Source organism: Parasteatoda tepidariorum, chromosome 6 (assembly GCF_043381705.1).
Source record: "Parasteatoda tepidariorum isolate YZ-2023 chromosome 6, CAS_Ptep_4.0, whole genome shotgun sequence".
Classification (NCBI taxonomy): domain Eukaryota; kingdom Metazoa; phylum Arthropoda; class Arachnida; order Araneae; family Theridiidae; genus Parasteatoda; species Parasteatoda tepidariorum.
Window position 1 is genome coordinate 3278351 of NC_092209.1, and position 20645 is coordinate 3298995.

At 29.2% G+C, this 20645-nt stretch overlaps 2 protein-coding genes across 2 annotated transcripts; both read right to left on the reverse strand.

Moving 5' to 3' along the window:
* Nucleotides 1–9782: 9782 nt before the first annotated feature.
* LOC107438896 (zinc finger protein 84) lies at nucleotides 9783–11694 on the reverse strand. The gene has a single exon (XM_043044637.2). The coding sequence runs from the start codon at nucleotides 11193–11195 to the stop codon at nucleotides 9915–9917; it is 1281 nt and encodes a 426-aa protein (XP_042900571.2). The 5' UTR covers nucleotides 11196–11694; the 3' UTR covers nucleotides 9783–9914.
* Nucleotides 11695–13857: 2163 nt separating this feature from the next.
* Nucleotides 13858–20374, reverse strand: LOC107438892 (zinc finger protein 585A). Its single transcript, XM_021147197.3, has one exon. The coding sequence runs from the start codon at nucleotides 19679–19681 to the stop codon at nucleotides 18041–18043; it is 1641 nt and encodes a 546-aa protein (XP_021002856.2). The 5' UTR covers nucleotides 19682–20374; the 3' UTR covers nucleotides 13858–18040.
* Nucleotides 20375–20645: the final 271 nt, after the last annotated feature.

The window sequence follows — 20645 nt, forward strand, 5'->3', positions numbered from 1 at the left end:
AGGTTGTTGTTATTGGCTTAATATAAGCTCAACTTTTTGGCTTACAGCTTGCATGGAGTTAATTCTTAACTAAGAGGTTGATTGATTGATTTGTTCATTTACATCGCACTAGAGCTGCGCAACGGGCTATTGGCGACGGTCTAGGAAACATCCCCGAGGATGATCCGTAGACATGCCATCACAATTTTGATCCTCCGAAGAGTGGGATGGCACCCCCGCTTCGGTAGCCCGACGACCTGCACGCGATGTCGCACACTTCACGGTGGAACAGTTTAACGAGGACCAATACCGCACACCCTCGGTCCAAGTGGTCACCCACCCGCACACTGACCGCAGCCAGTGATGCTTGACTTCGGTGATCTGCTGGGAACCGTGTCTTAACGATCGGTCCACTGCGGGACCTTAACTTAGAAGAACATAAATCCAGTACTATTTCATGGAAAAATTTCACTGCAAACGAAATTGTTGGAGAATTTGGAATGCCAATGAGAATCTTACTTGGGAGAACATATATACTGGCAACAAAAAAAAAGACGCCAATCAACTTTTTCTCTTGTTTTTACAGCACGAATGGCCCTTTAGAGCTTAGTATTTGATTTGTGACTGTCTGAAGGTGGCCAAGGTCTGAAGGCTTTCAATCTCGAGCTCTTGCATTACTTCCGGTTAGAAAGTATACAACTACTTACTGTAGCTTATTCTGCGACGCGATATTTTCAAACAGATATATTTGTTTTCAATAAAATAAATAAATTATGCAATTTCTAAACTCAAATCTACTGTATTTCATAGATAAGATATTAATATAATTTATTATATATAATATAATTTAATAAATAATTTATAAATTTAAGATATTAATGATATTTCATAGATAAGATAAAGTAATTCTGGAGAATTTAAAGCGAGAATTTGTTTCAGTTATTTAGATATACAGTCAAACTCCGCTATAGTGAGCCTTCAAGGGACCGACATTTTGGTTCACTATATCCGTTACACATGCAATTTAACTAATGATTCCCAAACTCCTCCCTTTTATTACACATCATTCAAATAAATGACTTAAAAATATTATGTAGTAGTAAACGATGTGTTATTTTTCATTACTCTTCGTCTTGCGTGCAAAAAAAAAAAAATTATTATTTTTTATGTGATGAGCAATCCTCAAAATCAGATATGAAAACACTTCCTGACTCTCAGATAATTTTTCCTGAATTTCTGTTATTCCGCTATTTAAACCTGTCTAATCTGCCATTCGAGCACATAAAAGTTGCCTCATAAAATCGCTTAGCAAATTCATGGACATTTGTCCATATACTGGAAGATTGCGATTTCTTCGAATGGTGAACCACTTCAGTAATGCTTCTTCAACATCCTAGTGGTCCACTTTTCTCAGCCATCGAAATTTTTTTCATGAGCAGAAATAATTAATTGCCTATTTTTCCATTTGTTACAAACTACAGATTTGGATAGTTAATAATCCCTGCAAATATCAACTTGATTGCATCCAATTTCAATTTTTCTGATTATGTCCATTTTATCATCAATGGAGAACGTTTTACGTTTACTGGTCGCCATAGTTAAATTTGAGACACTTGTTTGCAGTTTTTTTATAACTGAACTGAGAGCAAAGAGGAGTTGAAATGAGGGCCTTATCAACACATATTAGTGTCCAACCGTTTGACCAATTATGAATAATTACTCATTCTCTCTGACAGAAAATGCATATTGATCCCACTGACACCTTATAGGTGCATCATCTGCCTGGGTTGGAAACATCTGCTTGGTTTGTTTAGGGATTGGAAAGTGAAATAAAAGAAGCAAACAAGAAAAAATGCTTATCGCTACATTCCCCTCCATAGATGGTTTTAAACACTGGTATATGTATTTATTTTGAAGTAGAAATTTCAAACTTATTACAAAAAAAAAAATGAAGAAAAAAATAAGTTGAAAGCAGAAAAAAGTTCATTATAACCAACTTCCTCACATTTTTGGTTCACTATATCCACAAAAAATAACATTATAGGTGTATAGCAAGGCACGGGACCGAACATTCGAAGGCAGAAAAAAGTTCATTATATCCAACTTCCACACATTTTTGGTTCACTATATCCACAAAAAATAACATTATACGGGTATAGCAAGGCACGGGACCGAACATTTTGTTCACTATATCCGGGAGTTCACTATAAACCGTGTTCACTATAGCGGGGTTTGACTGCATATAGTTAAAAAAAAGGTGACATGATTGCTAGATTTTGAAAGAACTCGCTTTTTTGGCAGTTCTGATTTGGCCTCTTTTTACTTGTTTATTACTGTTTGTTCTTGGTGCAAATTATCATTTAGGTTTAAATTTCGATAGTGGTATATTGTTAACAAGGTAAGACGTATTTTATAACGATTCTTTATTCAAATGACAATTCTTAAGTCTTGAAATGATTGGTCTTCAAATGACGATAATTATTTTTATTTAAACACAAATAATAAATCAACAAGCAAATTAACAAATACACGTAAACAAAAAATACTACTCAAGATAGTCTCAGAACACAATGATCACGTTGTGAGCCAAATGGTTTCAAAGCTTACTAAAAACAGTAACCCAGAAGTATTCATAATTTAGTACCTATGATGAATTTTAAGTTTGCATAAGCAACTGTAGCATCTAACTTTTAATTTAATAAAATAAAAAAAAATTATTCTTCCTTTTTTTTGTTATAAAAAATTTATGAAGTTTTACTAAAATTTTTTGATTTAAAAAATTTTCAATTTCAGCAAAATTCTTTCCTAATCAAATGAAGAAAAATATCAATTTCTAAACTTGCTATGAGAAGGAATTTTAACTATTTATATTTCTTTTTAAAGTTAAAAATGGAATTATTGAAATTGTATCCAGTTCTTGATAATTGAAATTACATTAATTTTACGAGCAAATTACATACCTGCCAACTTTTACGCATTTGGCGTAAAATTTTAAGTAGTAAATATATACTATTTTTTCTTTTATAATCTAAATTTTTAAATGATTTTCATCACCACTATTCTTAAAACAATTAAGCATATATATTAATATTTGTTACTATCATGGTAGGCAGCTTGAAATTTTTCAAATTCAACGTATTTTTTTGCTTAAAATTTAAATTTTTATTCCATTTTAATACCACTGGGAAAAATCATAATGGAGCGGATTAAAAGTTGGCAGATATGAAATTACGTTTATATTAAACTAAAAATAAATTTTTATTTAAAATCACATATATATGAAGTAAATCTTTATTTTAACATAGTTATTTTGTTTAGTATAAAGTTTAAATGCAAATTCTAAAAAATTTCAGGATTTATTACAATTTTAAATAAAAACAAAGTTTTATTAAAATGAAAATAAAGTCTTTTTCTTACTTTATACAAATATCACTTCAGGAAAAAATTTAGTAACAAGTATTACAATGATTTAAATTAGCAAATTATTCTCTTATCTTATTATCTATTCTTATCTAATTATCTTATTCTCTATTCTTATCTAATTATCGGTGTAATTTTAAATTAGCGAAAAACTGTAATACTTTTCTATGTATACACACAGAGTTTCCTCGAAAAAAGTTAAAAAAATTTAACATGCTGTTCCCATTAAAAGCTAGTCTTTTAATACAATACTTACACCAAATTTATTTTATATTAATCATTACTAGATAGCCATATTAATCTTTCATTTTTAAGACTTATGAATAGAATTTTTAATTTTATTTTAAGATACAAAATGCGATTCTAAAGAATGGGAGCACCTTCTTTATCTACATAAAAATAACTTGTTTATGCACTGCAAGAAGAAAATTATGTTCTTCATGCTGAAAATAAGTGAACTTTTATATTTCAGAATCAGTAGCAAACAAATGGTGAACGTCTAGAGCAGTGGTCGAGCGTAGCAAACATGTAGCAAAACTACTATAGTCCTTACTTTTTTCCGAAGTTTGTGGCGCAGTGTGCTACTTTTTAAAAGAAGTACAGTCGTCCCCACTTAATCGCCCCTCGGATAATCGAATAACCCGCTTATACGAATAAAATTTAATGGAACCAAATCATTTTACATTAAACTAATGTTGAACTTACCCGTTTAAACGGTTATTTGTTGTTTTTTGCCCCCGCTTAATTGCAAAAAGAAGTGGTACTGAAATGAAAAAAAATTGGTCAATTTTAGAGAAATATTTCACCAGGTAATACAGAATTTCCCTTTTTCAGTTAAGATATGGTTACAATAGGTGGTCATTTCAATAGGGACTTCTTTTTATAGTAGGTGCTTGGGATGAAGTTGAAAAATTAATCAAATCTTGCTGCCATACATTGAAGTAAACGAAGGGCGTTTTACCCCTCTTTGACTTACTTCACTCACACATCATTTAGTATGCAAAAAAGGGATAGAGTGATTTGTTTTTTGGTCAAGACTTGTGGTCCCCTCTTGATGCACTATTAGCTTTGATAAGAAAAAGTTTTAATAACCTAATGCACTAGTGTAAAGAGTATCTTTTTCTTAAGTGGAATAACGGCTTAATCCAGTGAATAATTTTGAGTTGGTTGCAAGTTGAGTGCGAAAAAGAATGATTTAAATTTATCGGAAAAAAACAATGAATCTTCAAAACAATAAATTTCAAAGAAATCCCAAACTAATATAGAGCATGAATTAGGAATTTCTAAAGTTTCGAAGATTAGAAGAAAAAAAAGTCTGCATGTGTTTGAAAGGAATACGCACAAGTTATGAAAATTTTTGTAGAAACAAAAAGGGAATATCTAATCTTGATAAATTGAAAAATTAAACCGGTATAAAAAAGTCTTCAATTATAGAATTTTTCGGAAAGGTTTAAATAATATTTCAGTTCCTACATGATACTTTTTACTAACATTGATTTATTTAACATTGATTATCATTGATAACATTGATACTAAGGAAGAAAGTTTTAATTATAATTATTTATTGATCATATAAGTGAGTTTATTTAATCAAACCGCGATACTAAGCCATTAAAAAGTAAGATTTCTTGAAAATTCAGAATTTTAGATTGAATATTGCATTCCCCTTTTAATCGAATAGCCCGCTTAATAGCATAGATTTAGCTGGAACCGATGGTATTAATTTAAGCGGGGTTGACTGTTGCTTTTAGTAGCCTCAAGCATGAAAATAGTTGCCTAAAACCATAAAAATAGTTGCCTGAACAAGAGCAAAAATTTGTCAAATATAGTAGCCAAATTAAATAAAAAAATTATACTATTATTATACTATTTTCATTATTATATTATTATGCTATTTTTTTATTATATTATAATAAAAAAATAGCTTAATTGTCAATTACTATGATAAGGACTGGTTGATGTCAGAAACTTTAAATCGTGATACATCATCCGTAAGACATCGGGATTTAGCATATGTTCAGAAATTACCTATGGGAAATCAATCAAAAATAAATAAAAAGGAATAAATCTATTACAAAAGAAAATATTAATTCTAAACATATTCTACTATAATATCAATATCATTGCTTAATTTTTTCAATTAAAATAATAAAGAAGTAAAAGTAAAAGCAAACCCAAGATTTATTTCATTTGTCTTAAATTAAAAATGATTAAAGATTTATTGGTTTAAAAATAATAATACTGTAACAAAATATTTTACATATGTGCATTAAAATTAAAAGAAAAAAAACGAAAGTAGAAAACAAGCCAAAGAAATGTTCACTTTAGAAAAAAAATTATTTTTTAAAATTATTTGTTGGAAAAAAAACCATGCTTCTGAAACATCATTAGACCCTCTTTTACTCAATTTTTTAAAATAATATAAAGTAGTATTAACTAATGGTCAAATTCTGTACTAAATAAATGTAAAAATATTTTTACTTACTTATTATTATTTTCGTCTTTGAAAATAAAATTGACTAAAGATTTATTTCTTTAAAAATGACACTGACTATCTAACAAATTATAAAACAAACAAGTATTTAAAGAATTTTAATAAAATTTTTAAAAAAATACTTTAAGTACTAATGTTAAATTATTAAAAAGCATCCAAACATTACTAAACTCTTTATTTAATTTTTTTAAAAAAATTTTGTTTTTTAACTAATAGTCCAATTTTTTTAAAACTTTGTTTTCAGTTCCTCAAAAATAAAAGCAAATTGAATAAAGGTAAATTTTATTTTGATTTTTTTATAAATAAAAACAACTGAACATTTATTGGTTTAAAAATAATCAAATTATTATACTTACCTACATTAAATAAATTTGAAAAAAAACTAACTTTTTATAACAAAATTAAGAACAAAATACCCCTATTAAATTGTATCGCTTAAAATGAAAAATAATAATTGAAAAAAACCAATGAAGAAACTTTTTTAATTTATATTTTCTTTTCATTGATCTATTGAGTTCAGAACGAAAGTTTAAGATAACAGCGATTGTGCAGCAATCGCAAAGTAACAGTAGGTCTACGAAANGCAGTTGGCAGCCCTGTTATTACAATAAGTATTTAGTTCGAATTTATGTTTGGTTTCACTATAATATTATGTAAGTATACATTTGATACCTTTTAACTTTTAGCCATAAAAAAAACAGGTAACTATTACCATACATATATGCTAAATTTTATAAAAAATTTTATTAGGTGAATACTTTCTTTCATCACCTAACATAAATCATAGTAATTTTTATGATTTAAACTTGTTAAAATAAAGCTGGAAATTAGATTAAATTAGGCAATTTGTTATTATTATTTTGGTATGACTACGTTTTTATTATTTTATTAGCAAATCCTAGTCTCACTTTTATATTTCATAAGACAAACTAAATTAAACTAAATTTAATTGTTTTCATAAACAAATCTGGAATTGTATAATCATTATTCAGCTTTTCATTTAAGCACAACCTTAAGATCACTTTTACAAGTTTTTTTTATTATTATTATTGTTATTATAACCGGCGTTGAACAGCCCACTGAATAACTATCACTGCTAAACTGCGTAGCCTTGCAATTTTGAAACCAACCCAGAAGACAAAGGAACCCCTAGATCAAGCATTGGGACAAACTAGCCATAAACAGGGTTGCCACAGTAAAAAATGAACAAAAATAGTTGCTTTTAGTATCCTCAAGCATGAAAATAGTTGCCTAAAACTATAAAAATAGTTGCCTGAACAAGAGCAAAAATTTGTCAAAAATAGTAGCCAAATTAAATAAAAAAATTATACTATTTTCATTATTATATTATTATACTATTTTTTTTATTATATTATAATAAAAAAATAGTAGCTTAATTGTCAATTACTATGATAAGGACTGGTTGATGTCAGAAACTTTAAATTGTGATACATCATCCGTAAGACATCGCGATTCAGCATATGTTCAGAAATTACCTATGGGAAATCAATCAAAAATAAATAAAAAGGAATAAATCTATTACAAAAGAAAATATTAATTCTAAACATATTCTACTATAATATCAATATCATTGCTTAATTTTTTCAATTAAAATAATAAAGAAGTCAAAGTAAAAGCAAACCCAAGATTTATTTCATTTGTCTTAAATTAAAAATGATTTAAGATTTATTGGTTTAAAAATAATAATACGGTAACAAAATATTTTACATACGTGCATTAAAATTAAAAAAAGAAAGTAGAAAACAAGCCAAAGAAATTTTCACTTTAGAAAAAAAATTATTTTTTTAAAATTATTTGTTGGAAAAAAAACCATGCTTCTGAAACATTATTAGACCCTCTTTTATTCAATTATTTGAAATAATATAAAGTAGTATTAACTAATGGTCAAATTCTGTACTAAATAAGTGCAAAAATATTTTTACTTATTTATTATTATTTTCGTTTTTGAAAATAAAATTGACTAAAGATTTATTTCTTTAAAAATGGCACTGACTATCTAACAAATTATAAAACAAACAAGTATTTAAAGAATTTTAATAAAATTTAAAAAAAAATACTTTAAGTACTAATGTTAAATTATTAAAAAGCATCCAAACATTAATAAACTCTTTATTTAATTTTTTTAAAAAAATTTGTTTTTTAACTAATAGCCAACTTTTTTTAAAACTTTGTTTTCATTTTCTCAAAAATAAAAGCAATTTAAATAAAGGTAAGCTTTATTTTAAATTTTTTATAAATAAAAACAACGAAACATTTACTGGTTTAAAAATAATCAAATTATTATACCTACTTACATTAAATAAATTTGAAAAAAACTAACTTTTTATAACAAAATTAAGTACAAAATACCCCTATTAAATTGTATCGCTTAAAATGAAAAATAATAATTGAAAAAAACCAATGAAGAAACTTTCAACTATATTTTCTTTTCATTGATCTATTGAGTTCAGAATGAAAGTTTAAGATAACAGCGACTGTGCAGCAATCGCAAAGTAACAGGAGGTCTACGAAAAATAAGTATAAGTATAAAAATAACTTCGCTAAGAGTAAAAAAGTCTCCCAATAGTCGCCTATTCCTGAAAATAGTTGCTTTTCAGGCAAAAAAAAGTCGCCATAGTCGCCTAGGGCCAAAAATAGTAGCAAATAGTCGCATTTTAGTAGCCTGTGGCAACCCTGGATTAGTGCAAATCCTTCATGAGTCTGTCAACGTACGCAATGAGAATGCCTCTACGGCAGAGCCTTAATAAGATCTAGGTCTGATGCTCGGAAAAATCTATGCAAAATCGGTCTAGTTGTTCCTGAGATATCGATTTTTAAATATCTGACTTTCTTAAAATTCAATTTCACAGAACCTATAAAGTACGTTTTTGGGTGTGATTTCGTGACTTCAAATATCGTCTGCATTAATGAATTAGCATATTTGATGTCCCCAGTCAAACCATTTAGATTGAGCCCTAGAACTTGAAGATTCGATCATTAGATCAAAAGTTATTCAGGGTGGTTCATTTTTTGCTTTTCTTACTGTACTTTATTTCTTGGAGGATATGAAAAAAGCATTGATCACTTAAATCACAAACATTTGATAATTTCCAAGCATTTCTTAATCACTGTCGAGAAAAGTATAGAGTTTGAGAGTATAAAGAACAAATTCGTAAAAAATGCTTTAGAATAAAAAACCATTTCGTGTAAATATAAATTAAAACTTCTTAATATATCTTCATATTTAACCAAGTCAATTTTTTATTCAAAATCATTTTGAATATTAGTAAAAATTAAGTTTATTTTTAAAAGTTAAGTTTGTCTTCTAAAAGTAGTGACTAAATTTTGAAAGCAGTTTGTAGTAGCTACATTTTTAAAAAAAGTAGTTGTAGTTATCTACAATTGTAAAAAAGTAGTTGTAGTTAACTACAAAGAAAGTGTAGTTCTTTCGACCACTAGGCTAGAATCTGATGTGGGAAATAACAAAAAATATTTCACAGTAAGCATTATTTAATATTGATGTTTACTTTCCAGAATTTTATTTGGGTAACAGCTGCAATTTTGAGCAGTTTTTTTTATGCAGGCCAATCCAATATTTTATTTAATTGTTAAATCAATTCGTCAAAATTTATCAAGTTTTACTCAAAATTAACTAAAAAATATGTTATTATGAAACATACAATTATATTAAATTATGCACAAATATTTTTAACAATACATTTCAGTAGACCAGTGATATTATTTGTGGATTAGTAAAATATGATGATTACTAGTCCTTAAAAAAAATAATTTTTTTTAAAAATAATTTTTAACACTATTGGTGCATTAAATTGTGTGGAAAATAGCGTTCATTATTTAAACTAGTTTGGAACTATAAACTGACAAAAAATTGTATTAGTATTTTTTAATTCCTTCTGAAAAAAGAGCTTCTAACATTTTTTCCACCTAGGGTGGGAAGAAACTTATATCTTCTGGGTCAGTTTTTTCAATTGTGGTAGAAACACGACATATCTCATTAAAATCACTTCAATTTCTTTTCTGTTGTGATTCCTTCATTTTTGAGACTTTTTTTCACATGAGTTAGAGAATGTCTGATCAATTTATTACTTTCTCTAAACGTTTTTTCACACAGACTGCAAGAGTAGGGCCTCTCCCCTGTGTGAATACGAAAATGTTTACGTAAGCTACTTTTATCTGCAAACGCTTTGTCGCAAACAGTGCAAGGATAAGGTCTCTCTCCACTATGGACACGTGAATGTCTGTTTAAATTACTCTTAAATGTAAACGTTTGACTACACAAACTACACGAAAAAGGTTTCTCTCCAGTATGAACGCGAAAGTGACGTTTCAACCTATTTTGGTCTGAAAATGTTTTATCACACACGCTGCACATGGGTAATTCCTTAGTATGAAGAGCCAAATGTCTGGATAAACTACTTTTCAATAAGAATGTTTTACTGCACACGTTACACGCATGTAATTTCTCTTTTACGTGCAGGCGCGAATGCTCCGTTAAATTACTCATAAACGGAAATGTTTTTTCACACACGCTGCACGAATAAGGTTTTTCTTCGGTATGAACGCGAGAATGTTTAAGTAAATTGCTCTCAAATGCAAACGTTTTGCCGCACACATCACACGAACAAGATGTTTCTCCGACATGAACTTTAGCGTGCCTCTTTAAATGAACTCTTTGCTTGAAGCATTTGCCACACGTGGTGCACGAATGGGGTTTCTCGTTCGTGTGAGTGAGATAGTGTTGTTTTAATTGGGCCTTTTGAGTAAAAGCCTTATCACACATACTGCAAAGATAAGGTTTTTCTCCTGAATGAATACGAGAATGTTCAATTAATTTGAAGTTATCTGAAAATATTTTGTCACAAACGCTGCAAGAATAAGACTTTTCATTACCAACATTAGATGCTTTATTTAAGTTCCTCTTATCACACTCACTGCATAAATTAGATTCATCATTAGAATCCATGGAAAGTTGTAAATTAGATGAAAATGTTTTATTACACACACTACATGAATAATCTTTCATCGCAGAATCACCAAAATTGATATCAGCTATTTTATCGTATGAAGATGGTTTTATTTTAGAATGAATGCGAAGGTGTCGATTTAAATGGGCCTTTTGTGAGAAAGATTTATTGCATACATTACAAGAATGAGGTTTGTTTCCCGTATGAGTATGAGAATGTCGGTTTAATTTACTTTTAGATACAAACGTTTTACTGCATCCAATACAGGTGTAAGATTTCTTCTTAAAATGAACACTAGAAAGCAAATTGCTCTCCATAACGAATATTTTATGCTATACGTAGTAAGATTTTCATCAGAGACATATTTTCATTTAAAGGAAACAAAAACAAAAGCATATTGATTCATTGATTGTGAGTATTGTAAAGTGCTACGAGTTCTCTGCTTTTGCTTATAGCTTTGTATTTCAATAGGTAAGGCTTAAGATTGGGGCTGAGTAGATAGCACAATGTTGAAGCGAAGCTAGAAAGAACTTAACGAGAGATTGGATTTTGGCCCGGGGGTAACAATATCAGTGAAAGCTGGGTACTGCAGGGATAAGGTTTGAGGGAGGTCTTTACGAGCATTTTGATAAATCGCGGTAATCTTGGCTAATTTGGGCGGTAATCTTGAAATTCGTCGAGGTTGTTGTTAATTTACATCGCACTAGAGCTGCACAATGGGCTATTGGCGACGGTCTGGGAAACATCTCAGAGGATGATCCGAAGACATGCCATCACAATTTTGATCCTCTGCGGAGGGGAAGGCACCCCCGCTTCGGTAGCCCGACGACCTGCGTGCGAGGTCGAGTACTTTACGTCAGAACAGTTTAATGAGGACCGATACCGCGCACCCTAGGTCCTTACGCAAAGTGATTCAAGTGGTCACCCACCCGCACACTGACCGTAGCCAGTGATGCTTGACTTCGGTGATCTGCTGGGAACCGTGCCTTAACGATCAGTCCACTGCGGGACTCGTCGAGGTGCGGAAAGAAATGGAAGTATTTGCACTCTTTCCCTTCTCTGTGTTCTTTATTGAGCTCTTCTTTCAAAACACTTGACTAAGATCTTGGGGTGCTGAAAGGCGCGAAATAAGATCTTGATTTAGTGCCTGTTTTGCGAGTTAGTCAGCTTGTTCTTTTTCTATAATACCAGAATGGGATGGGACCCAAATAAATGAGAGAGAATTCACAATTTGACTTGATTTGGCTATTTGGTCTAGGACAGAGGTCGCCAAAGTGGTCTATATAGACTCCCAAGGGTCTATTTAACAAAAGCGGGGGTCAATCTGAACCAGGGGGTGGATCCGAATCGGAAGTGTCGATTGGGGGTCGAAGAAAAAACAGTTCCTAATACGCAAATCACACATACCCAATAGAGTATGTAAAATGTGTGATTTTTTTTATAATTGACTTAATATCAGTTTCTTTATAGAACATAAACTAATAAACATATTTATTCGGGTGAAACAAGTATTTATGTAATTAAGTATGTTTAAGCACTTAACCATTATAAAGTGATCAAGAGATTCTTCTGTTCGATATCAGTTAGTGGAAAATGAAGCCAGAAATTGAAAATATCTTGCAAAATGTAGCAGAGTTGCACACGAGAGTGTAATAAAATCAGTAATAAAAATTAGTTCAATTAGAATTCCAACACCTTTTTTGGATCTAATAAAGATGTAACAAAAATTATTAAAATAATAGCCCCACCAAAAAAGGTTTCAAAAAATGTCTAACCTCTTAAGTAAAAACTAATGTTTTATTTTACTACGAAAATTGTTCCCCTCCAAAAATTATTTTTAAATCCAACCCACCACTGAAAAAAAAAAAAAAATTCTCATCCCCCACAATATAAACTTTTAGGTGTAAATGCGCTTCTCTTATTTGTTATGAGATTGTAAAGTTGTGAATTGGTAAATAAAAAAATTTGGCTGGAAAAAATTTTCTCACAGTTAAAGATTTAAAAAATTATCTCCTCTAAATAGTATTAAAAAAGCTACCTTAAGTAATAAAAAAATATTCTTTAAATCTAATTTAAAGTTTTTTAAACTACAAAATTGTACTAAAGTTTTAAAAAAAAGCCACCCCGCCTCCCAAGTTATAGCACCGTGCCCTCTTGGCACCGCCCTGGATATTATTTAAATAATTTAACAAGTAATACTTAAAAAAATAATGATTTAAAATGCAAACTATTTTTTTTAAAAGAAATTAGTTTTATTTTTTAAAAGAATTTTTTTTCAGGGGCTGTATAGTGCAAGACTCAAAAATTTAACTTAAGCAAGACTTAAAATTTTGCATGCCTTGCCAGGAATATTGGCCCAGAAATGAGGAGATGCTTGAGCATCCTCTTCAATCATATATTAATAAAAACATTAAAGTATCTATTATTGATCTGTCGGAAAAAGTTACGCTGTTATATATTGTATCAATACTTTTGTTCTAGGTATAAATCAAGAATAATTATGTATTATTAAGAAAATAGTATTACATTATTAACAAATAAGTTTTAGTAAGTATTCCGCATATTGGAGTAAACACAGAGCATTATAATTAACTAAGAAGTAATATTATCAAAATAATGAAATACCAATAATCCTTCAACATGCTATTTTAACACATTTAGTAAATTTTTATTAGTATAAAATTCATAAATATTTATGTCCTAACAAATTTAAATGATTTGCTATTTTCCCCCCTCCCTTTTTGGTACCCCGTATTTGTCCATTCAGCCTCATAGTGATTTTCATAAATTTTAGGGATGTTAATCAGTGTTTCTGGCTCAATATTTACAGGTCTGTTTGAGCACATAAAGCTAAAATATACTTGATCAATGAGTATTTTTACATGACCAACGTACATACAGGCAATATAATTTTTGAAGTGTGAATAATTGGAACACTAAGTGGAATATATCATAAAGCTCAATCTCCGAACACCAGAATTGTTAGAAGTTGTCCTTTATTTTAAATCATTATAAAAACCCAAAATAAAATTAATATATAGTCAAAATAAACAAATAATATAATAAATCATAGTTAACAAAAATAAAGAACACTACATAGGTAATTATATCAGTAAAACGTATCATATAAACAATAGTAGTATTATATTGCTAATACATTTTCTTTCTAATTAGAGAACCATGTAACACCCCACCCCCCCTTTTTTTTATCACATCTAGATTCTTAATTGAATTCAGAATCATGCAACAAATCATAATGCAAAATAATTCATTTTTAAAGAATGATTGAATGAATAACTGAAGTTATATTAAGAAATTAATAACTAGTAATAAAAAAAAAGTTAGCTCATCTATAGCTCCAGCATTTTTTGCGGTATAAAAGAATAATTTTTATCCATAGAATTGGTAAGAATTTCTTGATTATCTAACCCATCCATATCTATATTCGAACCAAATCAAGAAAGAAATTGATAAAATCTTTATCAAAATTTTTAAATCTATTGAAACTTTTAAATAAAAATAATTAATGTTTCCCAACACTTTACATATACACAATCAATTCAGAATTTTTAAGATAATTTCATTATAAAAAATCCTTACAAGGTAAAAAAAATTAACCAAATATTTTTCAAAGTGTGTTGGTTTTTTCTCTTTAAGTTTTTAAAATTAGTGTTTTCTTAATGTCATTACCAATCAACAGAGCCGGATTATACCTAGTCAAAGTGAACAAATCAAAATTAAATTTAGAAAAGACCAGAAAAAAGATTCAAAAATTCATATTGCATGTATTCGTTTAAACAGAGAAAAAAAAACTACTCCATGATCAATGACACATAAACTTTATATTAAGAATATTGCTTTTTTTCCCCTCGGAGTATATTACTCATTTACAAGCTTGATTATTGCTCACTTAAAAAATAAAATTACATTAATACAACAGGTAAAGACATTTCATGTAACAGTTTCATTGTCCTTTTCGTCAAGAAAACAAACCTCAAACTGTTATTTTTCAAATATTTTTTTTTTTGTAAATGTGGGAGGTATTTTTAGTCTTTTTGAATATAGAGAAGTACAAAAACATTGAGAAACAATTTAAATACGATAACTTCATGGTGAAAGTCATAATCAAATGAAGTCAAAATAAAAAAATTTCATTTTATTTATATAGCTATTAAAAAATACATGGGAAAATAATTGATGTTGCTATTATTAGGAGATAATTTCAGTCTTAGCAATAATATTCATCATTATTTTAAATGAGATGGAATAATAATAATAAAATTAACAAAAAATTAGTGTTGACAAACAATGATTTAGACATGTCTATTATAGACATGTGATTGCTAGATAAAGAAATTATCTGAAATTGTTTTTATCAATGTGTAGTTTTTTTCAGTATTTAACTTTTTTTTCTTCTACATAGGAGATATTTAAAAGACTTGTTGAATTTTTTAAAAAATCTAATAATAAGATCGAAACACAGATTTCATTTGAGTGCGTTGAAAAGTGATTACTGAAATACATGATTCGAGATTTCAATGTCGTAATATCATATTAAAAATTAACTGAATCCAATTGAAAAAAGGGGCAAATATGTCCCATTGATTAAATAGAAACTAAAAATGTTTTTAAAAAAATGAGAAAAACACCTTTATTTCAAGCAAACTTTTTTTTTCAATGTTTGCTCTTTCAGAATTACTGTTAACATAAAATTTTTTAAACTTTTGTGTTTTCCTTAGTAGTTCATTAATTTCAAAGTTTAATAAAGAAAACTTTCCTTTCTCAAATTTTATCCGAAGCTGCGTTTCTCTCTAACAAATCTGCGTAAAAAATAGTGATTGCGCGTGAATGAGAACATACAAAATAATAAATTTAAATAAATAAATAAAAGAGGGAGCTGGTAAGAGTGGAATAAATGGCTCGTTAACGAGATTTTGCGTTACAAAAATTTAATTTTGGATTAGCTGAGTTCTGAGAATTTTTTTCGGAATATAAATTATTGATTCGCGGATTTCCGCGAATTAGTGGAAGAATCACATGCTCCTATTAGCAAATGTCACAAATAAAAATAAATTCAATTAAAAATACCAGTTTTTTATAGTTTTATTGTAGTAAATAAAATTAGTTTCATCGCTAAATTTATTTTTAAATTACGAAATTAAAATATTTTATGTTAGCAGTGCAAAATAGAAATTAATATTAATCACATAAAATAGAATAGTACATTTTTAATTGGGCTGAGGTATAAGTAGTCTTCTAATGCAGTTTCAAAAACTTAGATTAATTAAACAAGATTATCTATTTGGAAAAACAAAGGCTGACATTTTCTTTCAGGCCTATATTAAAGTTGTCATTTCAAAGAAGAAAATATCATGTTTCCTCATTTAATTAATCAGAATACCTTTAAAAAGGTTATTTACAGTTAAAAAAATGATTAATTCACATTTTTAGAATATAATTTCATTGCTCAACTTTTTTTTAAAAATATTTTGCTTCATAAAAAAAAAAAAAACACCCACTTTCATTGTAGCATAATTTTTATATATCCAGTAGTTTGAAAATATTGCAAATTAGTATTATTGTAAACAGCATTTATGATCAGATCAAATTCTTTTTTTAAATTAATAAGTAAAAATTTTCTGTTTATTAAAAATTAGAGGTGTTTACTTTGCTTTGATTAATTTTATATTACTTTTTTATTTAATATGTTTTCACACTAAAATTTTTTTATTATTTGATAAATTTAATGTGTTTAGAATACTTATTTTGGAAATTTCCTCTCATCCTGATGGTGCCAAAGGATTTTTGCGAGTGTTGATAGATTGACAGGATAATCCCGATGTTCCAAATTTACTTATCAGAACATTTACTCAAATTACTAGTCATGTCTAAAAGTTACTATATTTACAAAATAAAACAAACAATTATTAATTTGACACAGATGATTACAAATATATAAAAATAATAATGATAATTAAACTATTCAGGACAACATAAGGTTTCTCAAGTGATCCAGTCCCATTGTTTTATCCAGGCTGTGCTTTTACTATTTAAAAGTTTTTAGACACAAATATGTTATCAGTCACACATACTTTATAAAGTCAATTTTTGCCTTTTTTTTAATTTTTTAAATCAGTATGCTCAATGAGTTAATTGATCTAAATTTATTTTACTCCATGAAAGTTTTACTACACAAAGTCTAAATAGTTTTTTTTTTTTAAATCCTGTATAAGAATGTTCACTTTTTTAGAAGTAACTTTTCAAAAAAGTTACTTCTAAAAAAGTAACTTTTTCTCAATATTAAAATTTGAGTTTTTTACTTAAATTGCAGCACAGCACCATTTATCTGAACTTTGATAATGCAAATTTCCAAACTAAACAGATAGGACAATGACAAGGGATAAAAATTAAGACACTGGTTCAAAGGAGCAGTATAGTTTCTCAAATGTAAGAACTTCCCTAGCTATTCATCTGGACCCGCGGCGGTGACTATGGTAACGAGGTATAACTATTTCAAGTAGGAATGTGGGGTCACTGTTTAGGACAAGTTTTGGCTCGAGGATACGAGTGAAAGGTAATTCTTTTCTCAGGTCTATTGTGTTAGCGTTAGCCCCAGAGTGAAGAGAAGCTACCCGCCTTGAAATGCATTACTCTTGTATCCATAGCAGCAGATGGCCTCAGACTTTGCAGCAGGGGAGTTCTTACCATAGACAAACTATAACTAAAATGTTTCCCACATCCATACACATTTTCATAGGTCTGTTTACATATCACTATTAGATTTTTTTAAGGTAATAAAGTGAGTTTAAATTGCAGTACAAAGTTATGTAAACAGTGATGGTAAAATAAGCTATTTTGTGATAAAACCATAACAAAATAAACTATCCCTTTATATTGAATGCTGATTTGTAGGAAACATTGATACTTAATTATTGATGGATCCATTCAAACAGAGTGGCCTTTAATGAATTGACCACAGTTCATTTTGAGTTCTGTCAACTGTATCAGATATTAAAGAAATAAAATTTTAATTTGAAATTTTGCACCCAATTGAATGCAAAAACCAGCTTCGCATGCGCTGTTGTTGAAAATTGTTGAACCATCGGGACTGGCCTCGCTCGAAAGTCTGTTTCGTAAAATACAAGTAAGAACAGAAGAATATTCACATCATGACTAAGGATGGATTCTGTCTAGCATGAACATTATGATGCCTATTTAACTTACTTTTGTCAATGAATTTCTTACCACATACACTGCAAGAGTGGGGTTTATCACCAGAATGTATGAGGAGGTGTCGATTTAAACTACTTTTTAAACTGAAGGAGCTCCCACACAAACTGCAAGAAAAATGCTTCTCCCCAGTGTGAGTAAGATAGTGTTCGTTTAAACTAGCTTTTTGAGAGAAACTCTTATCACACATAGTACACAAAAAAGGTTTCTCCCCAGTGTGCACCAGATAATGTTTACTTAAATTACTTTTATCTGTGAACTTTTTATTACACACGTCACACGCATAAGGCTTTTCTCCAGTATGAACGCGTGAATGCTTCATTAAATTATATTCGAAAGCGAATGCTTTGCTACACACTCCGCACACGTGAGCCTTTTCTCCTGTATGAACACGAAAATGCTTTCTTAAGGTACTTTTAGTGGAGAACTTTTTGTCGCACAAATTGCACGGATGAAGGTTATCCTTAGAGTGCGTTGCAATGTGTCGCGTTAAATTTCTTTTTATGGTAAATGTTTTGGAGCACACGTCGCACGAATAACTCTCGTCTCCAATGTGAACGTGGGAGTGTTTCTCTAAAGTACTTTTTTTTGCAAATGTTTTACCACATACAGTGCATAAATAAGGTACTTTTTCAGCAAAAGTGGGTGGGGTAAAGTTGTATGATTTATCACATGCACTACATATGTAAGGCTTCTTTTTATTTTTCAAACTGATTTTATTATTGAAGTCATTTTCCATTTCAAATACTTTACCACATACATAACATGTAAAAGATGATTTTTCAGTTTGAGTAGATGAATAGACCTCATTACCCATAGCAGATGTTTCATCACATCCAGTGCAGACATAAGGTGCTTTTCTTACCTGAGCAGGTAAGTTATTTTCTATTTCAAAAGTTTTGCAACACATTATGCATATATTGAATACTCTTTTAATTTTTGGGGACGACCGTTTATTATTTCCCGCTGAATATGTTTTATCGCATGCACCACAGATATTAGACGATTTTTTAACCTGAGTAGATAAGAGTGAGTCATTTTCCATTTCAATTGTTTTACCACACTTACAGCAAACTTCAGACGTTTTTTCAATCGGAGGAGGTGAATGTACACATTTTTCCATTGCAGTCCTTTTATCACACTCACTACAAATATAAGAAGTTTTTTCATTGTGAGTAAGCGAGATCAAGTTATTTTCATCTGCAAATGTTTTACAACACAACTTGCAAAAACGAGTTTCTTCTTCATCTTGAGAAGTTGTTTGTTCCATTTCAACTGCTTTATCACACTTACTGCAAATATAAGAAGTCTTTTTATAAAAAGTGCGTAAGGCAAAGTTATTTTCATTCGTTGATTCTTTACCACACATGTCACAAACATGAGTTTTTTCCTTCACCTGAGTAGGTGATAGAACACCTTTTTCTTCAGTATCACAGGTATTGCAGGTATAAAGAGTTTTTTCATTATGAGTAGGAAGGATAAAGTTATCTTTTATTGCAAATACTTTACCACACATATTGCAAATATGAGTTTCTTCTTCAACCAGAGAAGATGTGTGAATATTTTGTTCCATTGCAAATGTTTTATCACAGTTCTAGTAGATTAAAGAGTTTTTTTCATTATTGCATGATAAAAGACCAGTTATCATTTAAATCTATTTGCATGCGTCAATTTGAGTAGATAAGTATACAATACTTTTCACTGCAATTTTTTTTTTAAGTCACAGTACAAATAAAGATTTTTTTAATAATAAGTATATTAAAAGTAATTATATTATTTTGCAAATGTTTCACCCCATACACTACACAATTAAGACGTTCTTTCAATTTGAATAGATGAAATCATGTTCCTGAGAAAGTGATTAAACAAACTTGAAAAAATTCTTTTTTCTTAGTATAAACTCCGAAGCATCGTATTTCTTTATTTAGCTAGAATCAGGATACTTTTCTTTTAAAACATTCCGTAAGTAATAAAGTTTTGTTCCACGCAAATTTTTATCCAATTCCCAATGGGAATATTTCTTTAATTCAGTATGAAGAGAAACTGTTTAATATAAAATTGTAGAAACTAATAATATGATTTCACGATATTCGATGCATATTTTTCGACACAAAAGAATCTCCTAATCTTTATATGACTATATGGTCGCCTAATTGACCTAGAGTAAAAGTTTCGAAAACAAATTGATAACACAAAACACAAGCATCTTCTGAATCTCAACAAAAATTTTAAAGAAAAAGAAACAAACAATTATGCTGGACGCTTTTATCTATCTATTTTTGTCTATATCAAGAACCTATAAAATAAATTATTTTGTTGCTAGCTTAAGATTAACGGAAATCAAAATTGATTTTTTTTAATGGCAACATTAAAGAGGGTTGCCCTTTTCAATTATTGTGGCGACTCTTTTCACAATGTACATTCGCCCCATCGCTATTGTATTTACATAATAATAATTTAAAGTATTTTTATATTCTTTTTATTATTAACGTATAACGTACTGGCTTGACGGTGATTTTAATATAAATATGATGCTG

Excerpts from the sequence above, each read along its gene's own strand:
- LOC107438896 (XM_043044637.2), bottom strand. The coding sequence starts at position 11,195 with ATGGAGAGCAATTTGCTTTCTAGTGTTCATTTTAAGAAGAAATCTTAC.
- LOC107438892 (XM_021147197.3), bottom strand. The coding sequence starts at position 19,681 with ATGGAACAAAATATTCACACATCTTCTCTGGTTGAAGAAGAAACTCAT.